Raw genomic sequence first — 15,974 nt, 5'->3', positions numbered from 1 at the left:
CGTTTGCTCTCCTAGGTCCCTCTCTGGAGCTTGGGGTGCTCCGCATGAACGTATCCAACCGTAGGCTGTTGACTTCTCTCGCCAGGAAGTCGGCTAGGTCTAGGAGGGATGGCTCGGGACCGTTAGGATCACGGTGGTCTCTTTGCCGCCTGAAGCGCTCTTGTCGGGCGGGCGGAAGCTTCTCTAAAATCCTCTCGACATTAGAGTTCGCGTACAGTTCGTGCATACCCTTTTCTCTTTGCGCCCCCAGCATCCCTACCAGGGATTGTACCTTGATAGACAGGTCATCTAGTGAGCGATTGTCTGTGGCTGGGGGTAGGCGGTCAATATGCCTTATCTCTTGTATTACGTAGTCCCATATGCGTCCATATCTTTGGTCGAGTGCTGCTAGAGCCGCTGTGTATGGGGTAGTAGAGGTGGCATAGGCCAGCGCTATATTGTGCGCTCGGGGCACCTTGAGGTGCTTCAGTAGGATAGCATACTTGTACGGTTCATCAGCTACATCGGACATCATTGTCTCTAAGCACATTCGTAGCTCCGTGTACTGTGCTCTGTTCTCGTGGGTGAAGTCCGGAAACGTCGGTGTACCAATGTATGATGCCATGGATGGCTGGCACATCGGTGAGCGTTGGAAGAGAGGCCTCCTAGGCGAGTCTCCTCTTACGCCTCTTGGTGGGCTGGTACCTGCTGGGTACCATGGCCCGCGTATCCAGGTGCTGTTCCTCGGGGCTGGTCGTGCGTCAAGCTCACCCGTGAATTGAGTCGGGGGTCTGTAGCGCAGAGCCGCGGGGGTAGAGCCTGGGCTGTACTGGACCTCCTGGTCCTGTGGAGTACTGTGCTGCTGTCGGGCTTGACTCTCCTCCTCTCCCTCTTCTTCTTCCTCTGGCAGGTCCTCTAGATCCTGTAGTCGTCTATTTAGCCTCTCTGCGGTGTAGACCGTTTCTTCCTTGTAGCTGGGTCTCACTTGGACCGGTCGGGGAAGGGGTTCGGAGGGGGGTATAGGCTCTCTCTGGTGGTCGGGCTCAGGGTCGCTTGATCGGGTAGGGGAGGGTGCCCTTGACCCTTGTCTTGACGAGGCCCTGGAACCCCGTGCGGAGGGAGGGGGTGTTGCCCTGGTGATCAGCTGCTCCATTATCTGCGCTTGTAATCGGTCGCGCTCGGCTTCGCGCTTGGTGAGAGCGAGGTCGCGCTCTGCTTCTCTTTGGGCACCGGCAGCGGCGCGCTGGGCTTCGGCGGCGGCGCGCTGGGCTTCGGCCCGGTCCCTTACCATATTCTCTTCCGTCTGAAGGCTCTCCGGGGACTACTTCTTCGGTCTTGGCGGGGGGTAAAGTCATGTCGGGTCCCTCCTGGTCCCTACCGTGAGCTTGGTCAGTTACGTTAGAACCCACTAGGGCCTCTATTGGCGGGGTAGCCTGGTCGATAGGGTCGGACATAATTTTACTATCTACTTTTTCCGCGTTTACCGTCTGTAGAAAGCTAGGTAGTATATTGGCAACGTAATCCTCTAAGTACTGAGGTGTCTGCCGTCTACGCTGCGGGCGATCTACTTTAGGAGAACCGTTTTGTGGAGTGTTCATCATTGGCCATGTCAATATTAATACCACTATATTAATATTACACTAGTTACCCTCCGGCTCGAAGGACCAATTGTAACTGAGGGGTACAATTCCCTGACTGTATTGATAAGTATGGTATCATTAAACCACTACCGCTTTATGTACTTTAATTACTGGCCATACAGTACATGATATATAAATATGATGAACACTTCCCACAATGAATCGGTTCCACACAAAGTGGTAATTAAGTATTTATTGCAGCAAAAGGTACATAATATACTTCTCTATTTTACTTTGGATGCGCTTATAAGGCAAAGGAATGTGCGTAGGCAAATCAATAATGAATGTCCATTCTCGGGTTACGCAGGAGGTAATTATACGACCTGAATCTTAGGAAATTATATCTATGGTGCACTAGTAATATATAGCGGGAGATACTGGAAGGGTCCCCCCGGTTGTAAGCCAGCAGAGGTAGAGGATCTGTCGGTAGTAGAGAGTCTGGTCAACGATGACTAAGGAGACTCCAAGTACAGGAGACGGTGCAATAGTCTCTTGATCCACAGACGAATACAGCTGTTCTCCGTAGACTGTAGCTCCACAGTGAAGAAAGCTAGCCGGCCTCAGGCTCTCTGAGGCGCAGACTCGACGTGGCTCCTCACAGGGTAAATCCCACACGTGTAGGCGTCGGCGATTCTCCGCTCCATAAATCACAGGACCAAAACAAATATAATCCAGCCGCAAAGGGCTATGTAGTCGTCGGGTAGATTAATCCAGTGTACATGTCCACACGGTTCTCGTCTAGGTCTCCTCGGGTGAAAGCGCCATGAAAGCAGCCCAGCCTGGATAAGCACTCTAGCTGATACGAGGAAGCGTTGGTGATGCTGGTCAATGTAGAACTTTAGCCGCACGATACACTATACACAAATAGACTATTACTGACTTAATAGAAATATGTCGCACTCGACGGTATAGCGCCAAACTCTGACGATTCAGTTATTAATTCGCACGCGGTCTCAATGCTCTTATTTGGGGCCAAACAGGCCATACTTCACCGCACGGAGTATCGTGGGTGAGGCTTCAACTTATTGGGTAACTCTACTTCTGTATTCACCTGCGCCATATTTATATGCACGGCGAACAATCTAGTGCCAACCTCATTTCTGTCTCGTATTCCTGGGCAAGGCCGGGCATGTACAGACATGTCTTGACGGTGGCTTTGAACCTGACTCCGGAGGCATGGCCCTGGCGCCTGTGGACCGCTGTCCAATAGGAGAACGAAACACCATGGTCCGTACTAGGCTAAAGGGATATTCCGTGTATATGTACAAGGAATATACAAGGGATATCAAACGATATACAAATACTATGCAATATATATCAATCAATAAATATATATATTCGGTTTAATCTGATCCTTTGTAACAATCCATGTCCAGCAGACATCGAAATAAAATGAATGCATGGACCATAGTTTCAGCAGTAGAGAATGATGGGGCGGGTCGGAGACAGACAATGTTCCTGAGGTGGTAACAGGCTGTTTTGGTGATCTGGTTTACATGGGGAGGAATGAGCGGGTGGGGTCGAGGATGATACCAAGGTTGTGGATGTGGAGTGGAGGGAGTGACAATGGAACCATCAACTGTTAAGAGTGAAATCCTGGGTGGAGCGGGTGAGGAAGTTCGGGCCGATGATGTTGATTTAAAATTTGGGCCGATGATTTAAAATTATGATTTTGTTGCAGTTGAGTTTCAGAAAGTTATTTCGCATCGTCTGTGAGGCAGGTGGTGAGGGTGGCTGCAGAGATGGTCTTGGTGGATAGGTAGAGCTGTGTGTCGTCTGGATAGCAGTTGTAATGATGGAGGATCAGACCAAGTGGAAGGATGTAGAAGATGAAAGGCAGGGGACAAAGTACTGAGCCTTGGGGGACACCGTGAGTGACTGGGGCAGTGCCAGGAGGGCGGTGCCAATTATGCCATGGGAGGGCTGGAGGCGAGTGATGAGGATGGCGTGGTTGATGGTGTCGAAGGCTGCGCTGAGGTCAAGGAGGATGAGGATGGAGAGGGAACTAGAGTCAGCGGTAGGGCTGCACGATTTGGTGAAAGAGTGCGATTGTGATTATTGTGGACAATATTGCGATTACTTTATAATAAATAAATGGTGTCATAAGTCTTCTTGCTTGCTTACCAAGGGAATTGATAGTATACTGAATAATATCAGAATACTAATGTCCATGTAAACTAAACCATGTTAAGTACTCAATTATAAAAAGCATTTCTATTCATTCAATGATGTGTTAATATCTTAAACCTGAGCCCTATTTTCAGAAAATCCGCCTAAAAATACATACCTAAGTAAATGGAAGATTGCTCCACTTCTACAAGGTATATATATACAATATAAGGCCTATAAATTACCTTATTATGGCCAAGTCGCACATCTATGGATCAGGCCAAATCTCCCCTTTCCAATGGCAGAGCTCAATCTGGATTTAGTATCACCAGGCGTGATTCACAAACCATCAATGAAATCTACTGTAGATACAGTTACTTTTTTATAATGTAAATTTCTCTGCGATTTTTCATCAGATTGCAACGCCATCTTTTGCTAGACGTTCACAGAAAGGTAGAGAAACTGTTTTATGGCAATAACGTTCAGGTTTGTGGTTTATGATCCAGAAAAATAATAAATAAAAAAGTAAATATAGAAGTCGGATGATTGACAGGAGCTGGCGTGAGCCAGGAAGTGTAGTTTTTTTTTTTTATTCGAAAGCCCATTGAAAGTCCTGGGTCTCCTCTCCTCATAGGACTACAAACAAAATGGTGGTGTAATTTCCTCACGTCAATACTCGCCTTTTTTCCCTGACTAGATTTCTATACATTTCTCAATTCTCATATTTCACTTATAACATTTAAAACCATTGGTAAACAAACGTAGTGCTGAAAATATACACTTTGACTGCTGTTTTAACAGGGTTAGGGTCTTTACCAGGGGAGGAAATTAGGCCACTTTACTCGCCAAATGCGAGTATTTTTTACGTTTGGCGAGTGATTCATGAAGACCACTCGCCAGTCTGGCGAGTTGACAGTGCCACGAGAGCACTGCACAAGACCCGCGGACATATATAATGTTTAATAAAAGTTCCCGCAGTACTGGCCAACCCGCGGACATATATAATGTTTAATAAAAGTTCCCGCAGTACTGGCCAACCCGCGGACATATATAATGTTTAATAAAAGTTCCCGCAGTACTGGCCAACCCGCGGACATATATAATGTTTAATAAAAGTTCCTGCAGTACTGGCCAACCCGCGGAAATATAGAATGTTGAATAAAAGTCCCGTGGTACTGGCCATCAGTCAAGGAAGCACTCGCAAACAGATAACGTTAAACACAGAAGATGGAAAACAGACAGACTGAGCAACGGGGAACTGCATCCAACCCTAGTACAACTCTCGAGTCCAAGGCAAGGACACATTTAAATTACAGAGGTGTATGTTAGTCTATTGCGCACCGGACTACGACGTAAGGTTAGACATTTTATTTCATGCTCAAAAGCCCCTGGCTTGCACATCGCAGTCACGAAAGGGGCTAGCTCAACCAGTGCACAACAGCAGACCAACCCAACTGACGTTACCACAACACTTGACGGTACTTCACAGCACTGTCGTAAGGCCACCGTGCCATCTTAAAGGCACAGTGAACACTCGGATGCATACACAACATTGACGTGGCTTGACAACCGAGGTTCAAAGTTAACTTGATTGACTGATTGAAAACTTTATTAACAGATTGCAGAATGGGTACAATACAGTACGGCTCAATACACACAATTGTTAAGGGGATGCAGACCAGAGAAAGACTTTAGTCTTGTTTACATCAGGGTCCCCCATTTTCAATTCATCATAACATATGACATACACGACATACAGATAGTCAGTACTGCTACATCTATACATTTCACATCTATCTATCTATACACTTCACAACATACTTCGGTTTTTTTCTTTCACTGCCCAACCCAGTCCAACCCAGCATCTTTCACTGCCCAGTTCAGCCCAACCCAGTCCAGAATAGATCCCTCTTTCATGTTAATATGTGTTATGCAAATATTGTGAAGAGTAGAGACTGTTATTAATGTTTTATGCTAATAAATATTTTAAAGAGTAGAGACACGGTGTGATTATTACTATGATTGAAAATCAATTTAGACGAAGACATACAAAGAAGTAATTATCACAATTAGCGATTTTTTTTGGCTGGTAAAAAATCAGTTTGTCTGGTAAAAAAAATCAGATACTCGCCAGTTGGCTGGTAAGCCAAAAAGTTAGTTTCCTCCCCTGGTCTTTACTACTACACAAAAAAACGTAACATTCATTCATACTTCATTCATTCATTTATGGCGTGATGTCGCTTGGGAAATAGAGTCCACACACTAGACTAGACTAACGGCATTACCACCGTGGTGCTTCGAACATTCTGTTGTTCTTCAGAACCAGTGAGTAATACCAGTGAATGTTTGTACAAGCATCATCTTGTGTGCGGACTCTCATATGACCAGCACCCAGTATTTATGTGTTTGGATGTGCGTGCTTTTTGTAAACATTGTGCGTGTTAAATAATGCTAGGAGAAGAGGAGCACCCAGGGAGCGTAGTGTTATCTCCTACCTTGTACTCTGCAGGGAGGTCATGCACCGATAATCCCTCACGTCTTTGACCTACGACCTAAAAAGAGTCATGGACATAATCAGAACCACACTGAATAATGTGTCAAGAAGAGGCCTTTTACGAGGATACGAGCTGGCCTAAAGGACACCCAGTCGAGTCCAGTTGAGACGCCAGTCAAGACACCTTAAGTGGAGATAATCTGAAATGTACTGTAAAATGTGAGCACATTTCGACAAAAAACTTGACTTCAAACACATTTTAAATTTAAATGTAAAGCTCTTACTGTCTTTTTACTATGATATACCCTAATACTATGCTACTATTCTTATACTACTAGCCATCTTGCTAATATGTCTATACTACTATGCACTCAGAGTGTAACACTCAAGCTTGATATTATTTGATGAACAAGGCCACTGACCCTTAGCTGCCACAGATGTACCTCCTGGTGACATGCTGTTCACAATCTGTAAGTCACTTTGGATAAAAGTGTCAGCTAAATGACTAAATTGTAAATTGTGTAATCTTACAATAAGCCCCCTAAAGGGCGTGCAGTCTGACCTGCCGTAGCCTGGCCTTCAGCTCTGGGCTGACGGTTCCCCCATCGCTGTTCTCCAGGATGCGCTGCCGAAGCTCCGCCTCTAGCTGGAAGGACCAATGAGATGGGCAGAAATGATTAGACAAGCATACATCTCTAGTTACCAGTTAGTGCACAGCTTCAAAGCTAGGATATGGGTAGTAGCCCCTGTCGTGACCGTGATGCACGCCAACAACGTTTGGCCAAGTCCCTGGCTCCCCCATAGGAAACCACCCTATTTTAACTCTGAAGAACTGGGCCGACGCCAAACGTTCGTTATACAAGTATCGCAGAGACATTTCAAAGGTACTCGCATGTTGCTACGAGGGTCTTGGACAGAGAAACGCAATGGTTTGAAAGCTTGGATGTTGCTAATAAACTTTATTATTTTTTAATTATAAACGTGTAAACAGCGAAGAACGTATGGCTGCTCTCCCCCGAACGCCGCAATGAGGAGTAGGGTATATCTGCAGAGCCGCACTGCCATCTCGGTGATGTTTACACGCTTATCATTTTTTTAAATGTTTATTAGCAACGCCAAGCTTTCAAACCATTGCGTTTCTCTGTCCAAGACCCTCGTGCAACTGCGAGTACCTTTGAAATGTCTCTGCGATACTTGTATAACAAACGTTTAGCGTCGGACCAGTTCTTCAGAGTTAAAACAGGGTGGTTCCCTATGGGGGAGCCAGGGACTGTGGATTCACTCGGCCAAACCGTGTTGGCGTGCGTCACAGTCACGAGAGGGGCTCGGATATGGGTGAATGCAGAGCAGCATTTGGCTCCTGAAAGAAAGTCCATTTACCGGTACCTAATGGCTGGTCTCCTGCTGTATATTATGTAACGCTATGCCTCACAGCCGGGGCACATTAACGTATACTTCAGATCCCTCGGGCGACAGTATGACCGTAATTTCATACTACTTACTCAGGCCAATTCTATATTACCATAAAATCCGGGCCACTTACCTTGAAGTTGTTGAAATGGTCCAAACACAAACAATATTCTGTTGTTTTAGCAATTTTTTTTTTGTTTTTTCTTCTCTTCACGTGTTTTATTTCTTGTATTTTCACTGATGTTTTAAAATGCTGTGAAGCACTCTGTGCACTCGTGCTGAGAAGGGCGCTGTACAAATAAAGTTTTACTTACTTACTTACTGGCTGCCAATAAACCAGCAGATCAGCTTCAAGGTTCTCCTGCTGGTCTACAAGGCCATGAATCACTCAGGCCTGACCCACCTCCAGGACCTCCTCTCCCCTCACCCTGCATCCAGGTCACTCAGGTCTGACCCACCTCCAGGACCTCCTCTCCCCTCACCCTGCATCCAGGTCACTCAGGCCTGACCCACCTCCAGGACCTCCTCTCCCCTCACCCTGCATCCAGGTCACTCAGGCCTGACCCACCTCCAGGACCTCCTCTCCCCTCACCCTGCATCCAGGTCTGACCAACCTCCAGGACCTCCTCTCCCCTCACCCTGCATTCAGGTCACTCAGGCCTGACCCACCTCCAGGACCTCCTCTCCCCTCACCCTGCATCCAGGTCACTCAGGTCTGACCCACCTCCAGGACCTCCTCTCCCCTCACCCTGCATCCAGGTCACTCAGGTCTGACCCACCTCCAGGACCTCCTCTCCCCTCACCCTGCATCCAGGTCACTCAGGTCTGACCCACCTCCAGGACCTCCTCTCCCCTCACCCTGCATCCAGGTCACTCAGGCCTGACCCACCTCCAGGACCTCCTCTCCCCTCACCCTGCATTCAGGTCACTCAGGCCTGACCCACCTCCAGGACCTCCTCTCCCCTCACCCTGCATCCAGGTCACTCAGGTCTGACCCACCTCCAGGACCTCCTCTCCCCTCACCCTGCATCCAGGTCACTCAGGTCTGACCCACCTCCAGGACCTCCTCTCCCCTCACCCTGCATCCAGGTCACTCAGGTCTGACCCACCTCCAGGACCTCCTCTCCCCTCAACCTGCGTCCAGGTCACTCAGGTCTGACCCACCTCCAGGACCTCCTCTCCCCTCACCCTGCATCCAGGTCACTCAGGCCTGACCCACCTCCAGGACCTCCTCTCCCCTCACCCTGCATCCAGGTCACTCAGGTCTGACCCACCTCCAGGACCTCCTCTCCCCTCACCCTGCATTCAGGTCACTCAGGTCTGACCCACCTCCAGGACCTCCTCTCCCCTCACCCTGCATTCAGGTCACTCAGGTCTGACCCACCTCCAGGACCTCCTCTCCCCTCACCCTGCATCCAGGTCTGACCCACCTCCAGGACCTCCTCTCCCCTCACCCTGCATCCAGGTCACTCAGGTCTGACCCACCTCCAGGACCTCCTCTCCCCTCACCCTGCATTCAGGTCACTCAGGTCTGACCCACCTCCAGGACCTCCTCTCCCCTCAACCTGCGTCCAGGTCACTCAGGTCTGGCAGCCAAACCCTCCTCGCCATCCCACGCACCAGGCTGTCAACCATGGGGCACCGTGCTTTTTCTGCACTGGGGCCGCGCCCGTGGAATCAGCTGCCGGGTCCATCAGGCCTCAGTCTGCCTTGCTGCCTTAAAACCCAGTTATTTTACTCTGCCTTCCACTAGGGCCTGTTTTTTAATCTGCTCCCATGTTCTATGTTTTTATTTTATTTTATTCATTTTAAATGTTTTTATGTTTTAAACCTTTTTTATTCTTATGTTTTTGTGCTGTCAATCGATTAAAATATTTAACTCGATTAATCGCATGATTGTCCATAGTTAACTCGCGATTAATCACAAATTAATCAATTTTTTTTTCTCTACCTTAAACAGATCTTTTTCAAGTTCCAAGTTTTAATACGCTTATCAACATGAGTCAACAAATGCTTGCTTTATGCAGCCATTTAACACAAAAGGATGACCCTCATGCATTGCAAATTTGCATCAAATTCAAAACAGAGTGATGCACAAAATAACTTAAAAGAAAATAATTATTTAAAACAATGAATAAAGTGTGCATGAAATAATAGGGGTAAGAAAACGTTAGGAACTTTGTTACATTCACCCACACAAGGGCTGATTAATCACACACCCCCCCTCTCTCTCTCACACACACACTCTCCCAGCTCTCTTTCTCTCTTGCCCCTTCCTCATCTCTCACCCCCTCTCTCTCTCTCTCTCTATCTCACACACACTCACACACACACACACACTTTAGAAACAAACATAGTATAAATGAGAGCATCAATAATACACCTGAGTGAAGTCTAGTAAAAAAATAAAATAAAAAAAAAAAATAAAAAAAAAAAAATGTCTTAAAAGTTAATCGTGATTCGTGAGTAAAAAAAAAACGTGGCGTTAATAGAATCGGGCGATAACGCGTTAATACCGCATTAACTTTGACAGCCTTAGTTTTTATTTATTAATTTTAATGTTTTAAACCTTTTTTTTTGTTTCTTTCTTTCTGCTGTGAAGCACCTTGAGATCTCACTGAGTTTAACACTTTCAGCGCCAGCCATTACCCTTATCCCTGTAGCGAATGCCCCAGCTTTCCATAGCCTATTTTCACTGTGCGTCACTATGTTTGGAGAGCTATATCTATATTCTATAATTATTATAGCTATGGAGACAATACTATGGTCATTTGACAGTCACTTTCTCCCGTCGAATATGCAAAAAAGAGATCATTTTTTCATGTATACGTTCACGCGTTATCCCGTGGTGAATATTGTATAGTTTAGGAGTGATCTGGGCTAATTCCTGAAGTTATAGGGCGCTATGTGAATTTGACTAAAGTCGTTGGCGTTTCTCGCCTGGACACGCTACTATTTCCAAATCAAAGGTATATACCGTACTTTTCGGACTATAAGCCGCAGCTTTTTCACCCATTTTTCGACCCTGCGGCTTATATAACGGTGCAGCTTATATGTGGACAAAACCCGAAAATCAAAATATTGCTTTTTTTACTGCGTTGAAATGTTATTTATCTGGGCCCCGTTCCCCGTACCTGGTTCAACTAAGTCGATCAAGATGTCATTATCCAGATTCAGTTAACCCGATGTTTGAAGCCGGGATTTTCCTGTTCCTCGAAGGTGGATTCAGTCTCGTTAACTCAAGCCAGACTTGAGACCCAGGATAAGTGCGCGCGGCCGCTCCAGTTGAAAAGCCATCACGTATCGATAGCAGAGATCCTGATTCTCTAGCGGCATTGATTGATTAATTGATTTAAAACTTTATTAACATATTGCAGTACGGCTCAATCGCCTCGCCGACAAGTTAAATGCGTTATCTATAGGCTAATTTTAAGTCCCTCATTACCTCAATCAATCAGATTATATTTCTTTAAACTTGCCTGCTGGATTGAATAATCAAATGAGATCTTGCTAGCGAAAATAATTAGTTAAACTGTTATACAAAATAACGATACGGCTCTCTTCCCATTGATTGATGTATGGTCGATCTTTTACTTATCTCCACTGTGGTGTAACGGGTTCTTCTTTTGACTTTCACGCAGACGACCGGGGTTCGAAACCTAGTCTTTCCCTTCTTTTTGCGATGTAGGAATAATTCAATTTGGTGCACGTTGAGAGCTATATAAAGAATGACATCCTCAATGCATGTAGATTTATAATATTTTAACTTGAAACTAGGCTACTTTGGCGTATAATCATTAATATTATATTCCAAAAAATTATATTGGAAACACGGGGTTTCGAACACCGGTCGCTGGGTTGGCAGGATTGAGCACTACCGCTGCGCCACTGTGCCAGATGGGATAAATTCATTGTTTATACATTAATGAACGAGACAAGATCCACAATCCACGCATAGACACTTCAATTTTATGCTTGAATGAAACACAATCCAGGCGCTCCATTAAACATCCACAGCGGAGAATATGAAAGGAATCAGAGCCAAACGAGCGATAGGTTTCAATCATTAAAAATATCCCCGCGGGATTCACATTTGCAATGCTGCGCGTTGTTAAAATAACCACATAATGTGTACATCGCACCGAGCGAGCGCCACGGTATAACGTGCATTATTTAGGACAAAGTGAATTTAGTATCAGCATTTTGGGTCTATTTTACATTTCAAAAGCCCCCTCTGGAAGAATGGAGCACAAAAACGTAATTCAGAATGGTATAAAGCAGATCCTAGACTGTGGGAATAATTTCAGGAAACGCGCTGTCACTTTCTTTGCGGGGGCGTGGCTGTGCTTCATCCGGCTAACTTGAACTTAAACCCTGCTTTCGACCAGGCTCAAACTTTTGGATCTGTTGTCATGGTGATTTGGACAATCCAGGTACGGGGAACCGGAAAGTCCGGCTTAAGTCAGACTTAACCGAAAGTTATCCGGCTAACTCAGTTATCCAGGTACGGGGAACGGGGCCCTGTTCCCTTATTTGCTAAACTTAATACAAATGAGTTAATTCTTGTTATTTGTCCGACAGTATTGTGTTCCAATGGGAGTCATTCTCTGTAGATGTGGGAGTCATTCTCTGTAGAGGTGGGAACTTAAAGGTCAACCTCCACGTTGTATTTTTGTTCAATAAACAATGTGGACTAGGCCAACAGTGGCTTTCATGAAGAAGGGGGAAAAAAAGTATTGAAATTGACCCAGTTTTAGTGTTTTTATCAAACATTTTGTCTGCCCAACACAATCACCACGCACGTGCATATTTTAATCAATTGTTCATAACGTGCGTGTGTAATCGTCACAACAGGTGCAGGACAACAGGGGGCTCACCAGGGGGCGCTGAGAGTCACACAGCTAGTGGCAGGCCGAGAGCCTTGCTACCATAGATATATGCTTGCTACTACTAGCCGAATGGAAATGTATCTGTTTCACCTCACTATTGCTCCGTGATTATAGCCATCCATCCATCTCTAAAGCTAACCACTATTTGTAAAAGCCACAACCACGTTACCATATTTGTAATAATGTAAATCATTGTGTCGTTGTACACATATTGTGTTTATAACGTTAGTAGATAACATAGCTTAGCTTGGTAGCTATTGTGCTAACAACATATCCCGACATCCGGCTCGCTGGCCGGCATGAACGGCCGACCCAAAATGGTTCTCTCCTCTCTGTACACCCCGACCCGTCCCCACGGGTGCCCTGCCGGGGGGGCCCATGGACGCGACGGCGGCGGCAGCCGCAGGGCGCCCGAGCCCGCAAAGGCTAGTGTTACACGATAGCTATGAGCTAACTAGCGCTGCGGGCTCCGGCGCCCCGCGGCCGCCGCCGCCGTCGAGTCCACAAGCTCCTCCGCGGGGACGGGGGCACACAAAGAGGAGAGAACCACCCGCAGGGACGGCGGGCTATAGGCTAACGTCAGTGAGTGTAGTGGTCCCGACTGCGTGTAGCAGGGACGGCGGAGATATAGGCTAACTGTGATGCACCGAGTGAGCCACCATTGATCTAGTACTATGACCCGGACGGACATAAGGCATACGTTTCCTGAAGTGACGTCACGGCCGTGCTAGGTGCTAGCGTCTGATAAGCTTTTAGATTCGGCTCATTAATATGCACCTGTTGTCCTGTTGACCTGTTGTGACGTCGGCGTTTGATAAGCTTTTTTGATTCGCGCGTGCATGTTATTCGTGCGTGGACCTTTTTAACTCTTTCAGAGTGGCATTTCCGGTGTCAAATGGAAAAAAATAAAGAATGAAATTATATACCAATGATGTAAACTACCCATAATTGATCAGTAGGGTTTAACCTAGAGGTTGGGCTTTAAAGCTCAATATAAGAACGGCCATGCACCACCACTCACAGAATCGAGAAAGAGCAATCAATCTGTCAATCCTTTCCGTGTCCGGGCCGGGTGAGGTTTCCCGTGTTGAGTCAAATTAAGCCGCAGGGTCCACTCCTTACATATGGTAATTAAACATTAAAACACATGCGGCTTATAGTCCAGTGCGGCTTATATATGTACACATCATTCAATTTAGCTGCTGCGGCTTATAGTCAGGTGCGGCTTATAGTGTGAAAAGTACGGTAATAGGTATTATATACGGATGCACCAAAACTACGCACCATCATATCTCACTCTGAACTAGAACTGTCCGTGCATGCTTTTATTTCCTCTAGGGCTGTCTTAAATACTTCGAAGCTTCGTTCGATGGGCATGGGATTCGAATATGAAAATAAAATTCGATTATTAAATAAAATAATTTTTTTGCAAAATCAACTCTGCCTCTCTTTGTTAACTACAACAAGCAATGCTGTTTGTTATTTAAGATGAGGTCGGACTCGGCACTGAGAGATTTGTGTTCATTGTGCTGCTTTTATAAAGCCTCAAATGACGGCTTACAATATTTCATGAAAGCAAAGTGTTTCGTTTGTCTAAGATTTAAAAAGGTTTAAACTTTACAGCACTGACAAAGTTGAACAAAGTGCTGTACAAGTCCCACAACATAAAACATTTTTTTTTAAAGAATTAAAAAAATATATTTTATTTAATTTTTTTTAAATTTCGAAGCTTCGAATTAAAATCGAATCTCGGCCCCGAAGCTTCGAATTCCAAAAAAAATCGAAGGTCAGCCCTAATTTCCTCTAGGCTTGACTACTGCAACTCACTTTTCACCTGTCTCACCAAATCATCCACAGAGTCGCAGACAAACTACAAATGGTCCAAAATGCTGCAGCCAGGCTGCTCACAAGGTCAAAAAAATCATGTCACATCACTCCCATCCTGGCATCCCTGCACTGGCTCCCGGTACACTATAGAATTCACTTCAAAGTCCTCACTTTCACTTTCAGAGCACTCCACGGTCAGGCCCCTATCTACATCACTGAACTCATCCATCCCTACGCCAACACCCGCTCACTCAGATCTGCCGATCAGCACCTCCTGGTGGTCCCCAGGTCCAGGCTGAAAACAAGGGGTGATCGAGCCTTCGAGGTGACGGCACCAAGGCTCTGGACCGCCCTCCCCCTGGACCTGCGAACTGCCCCCTCTGAAAACTCTTTTAAAAAACAACTAAAAACACATTTGTTGAGACAGGCCTTTGGTCACACATAGGCACTTTTTCTTGTCCTCACTGTTCCTATAGTTTTGTTTTAATTAGTGACTCATGATTTTATCCAAATTATTTTATTCTACTTTTTTTATCTGGTTTCACTGTTTTTTTTAACTGGTCTGTTGTTGTCATTTATTTCTGATTTTGTTTTGTTGTGTTTTTTATATACTAAGCTGTAGTGTAAAGCACCCTGTGCATTCGTGCTGTGAAGGGTGCTGTATAAATAAAAATCATTCATTCATTCAACGGCATTCGTTTTGAATACTACATACGTTGATCGACTGGATCAATATGAAATCATTGTAGGATCAAGGTGGAATTGATGTAGAATATTCCAAGTGTCCATCGGATCCCCGACATAATCCGGCACGACACCTGCATCGAGTGTCCTGGACGTGTTCCAATGTGATCGGGTGAACCGCTAGGCTTGCCTGGACTAAAATTCTCCACCCGGAGGGGTTTAGATGTAACACACGGTGTGAAATAAGGTTTCAAAGGGTGGGCGATACTGCCACCTAGCAGGATGCGGCCGGTATTGCACTCTCGGAATCTCAGAATGATTTCCTATGGTAACAAGGTCCGTGAACCTGTAATGAATAAAAAAAATGGAATAAAAGAAAAAAGGATCTAAAAAAATTTGTTTACTCGTCTTTGTCGCTGAACGCATGGCGGCCAAAAACAAGTTAACTCGTCTTTGGCACCCAATGTGTTAAAGTGTGCTATATAAATCTATTATTATTGATTTCATCGAGTAGATCAAGAATTGCTTGAGCTGGCAACCTGTGTCTCCGGATGATTTTGGTCTCGCTTAAATCAAAAAGTGATATTCTCCTTAGAAATATTCTTTCAAGCCTGGCATTAGGATGCCTTCACCTGGCAACAATTACTGCTGCCATGATCACCTGAGACGCTGGCAATGACACCCCTTTATAAATGCGCTTAGTTACCACCAAATCTCTCATCAAATCTTACCTCATTTAAATACCCGCAAATACCACCGACGCACCGAGACGGAATGCTGATGGCAACGCAATTACCACTGTATTTCACCCTTTGCGCTTGCTTTGTGAATAGCAAACTGTGTTTCAGAGCTATTTGCGCCGGCATAGCGTCAGAAAAAGCCGTGCAATCCCTTTGTGAATTCGCCCCTCTGTCTGCTTTCTGGGCACCAACATGTTGAATA

General features: G+C 45.7%; 1 protein-coding gene across 1 annotated transcript in view; it reads right to left on the bottom strand.

Moving 5' to 3' along the window:
• tdrd5 (tudor domain containing 5) overlaps positions 1–15,974 on the bottom strand; it is a gene marked incomplete at its 3' end in the record, with an annotated part of 87,801 nt that overhangs the window by 54,928 nt on the left and 16,899 nt on the right. The window contains exons 4-5 of the mRNA XM_084311523.1: positions 6,785–6,868; positions 6,224–6,280 (exon numbers count right to left, since the gene is read on the bottom strand). Of these exons, the coding sequence (XP_084167649.1) occupies positions 6,224–6,280; positions 6,785–6,868 (141 nt within the window). The remainder of the gene's footprint in view (positions 1–6,223; positions 6,281–6,784; positions 6,869–15,974) is intronic.

The sequence above is a fragment of the Notolepis coatsorum genome, assembly GCF_963971535.1.
Source record: "Notolepis coatsorum genome assembly, chromosome: 3".
NCBI lineage: Eukaryota > Metazoa > Chordata > Actinopteri > Aulopiformes > Paralepididae > Notolepis > Notolepis coatsorum.
The sequence above is the reverse complement of the archived record's forward strand: the minus strand, read 5'-3'. Positions and strand labels throughout refer to the sequence as shown.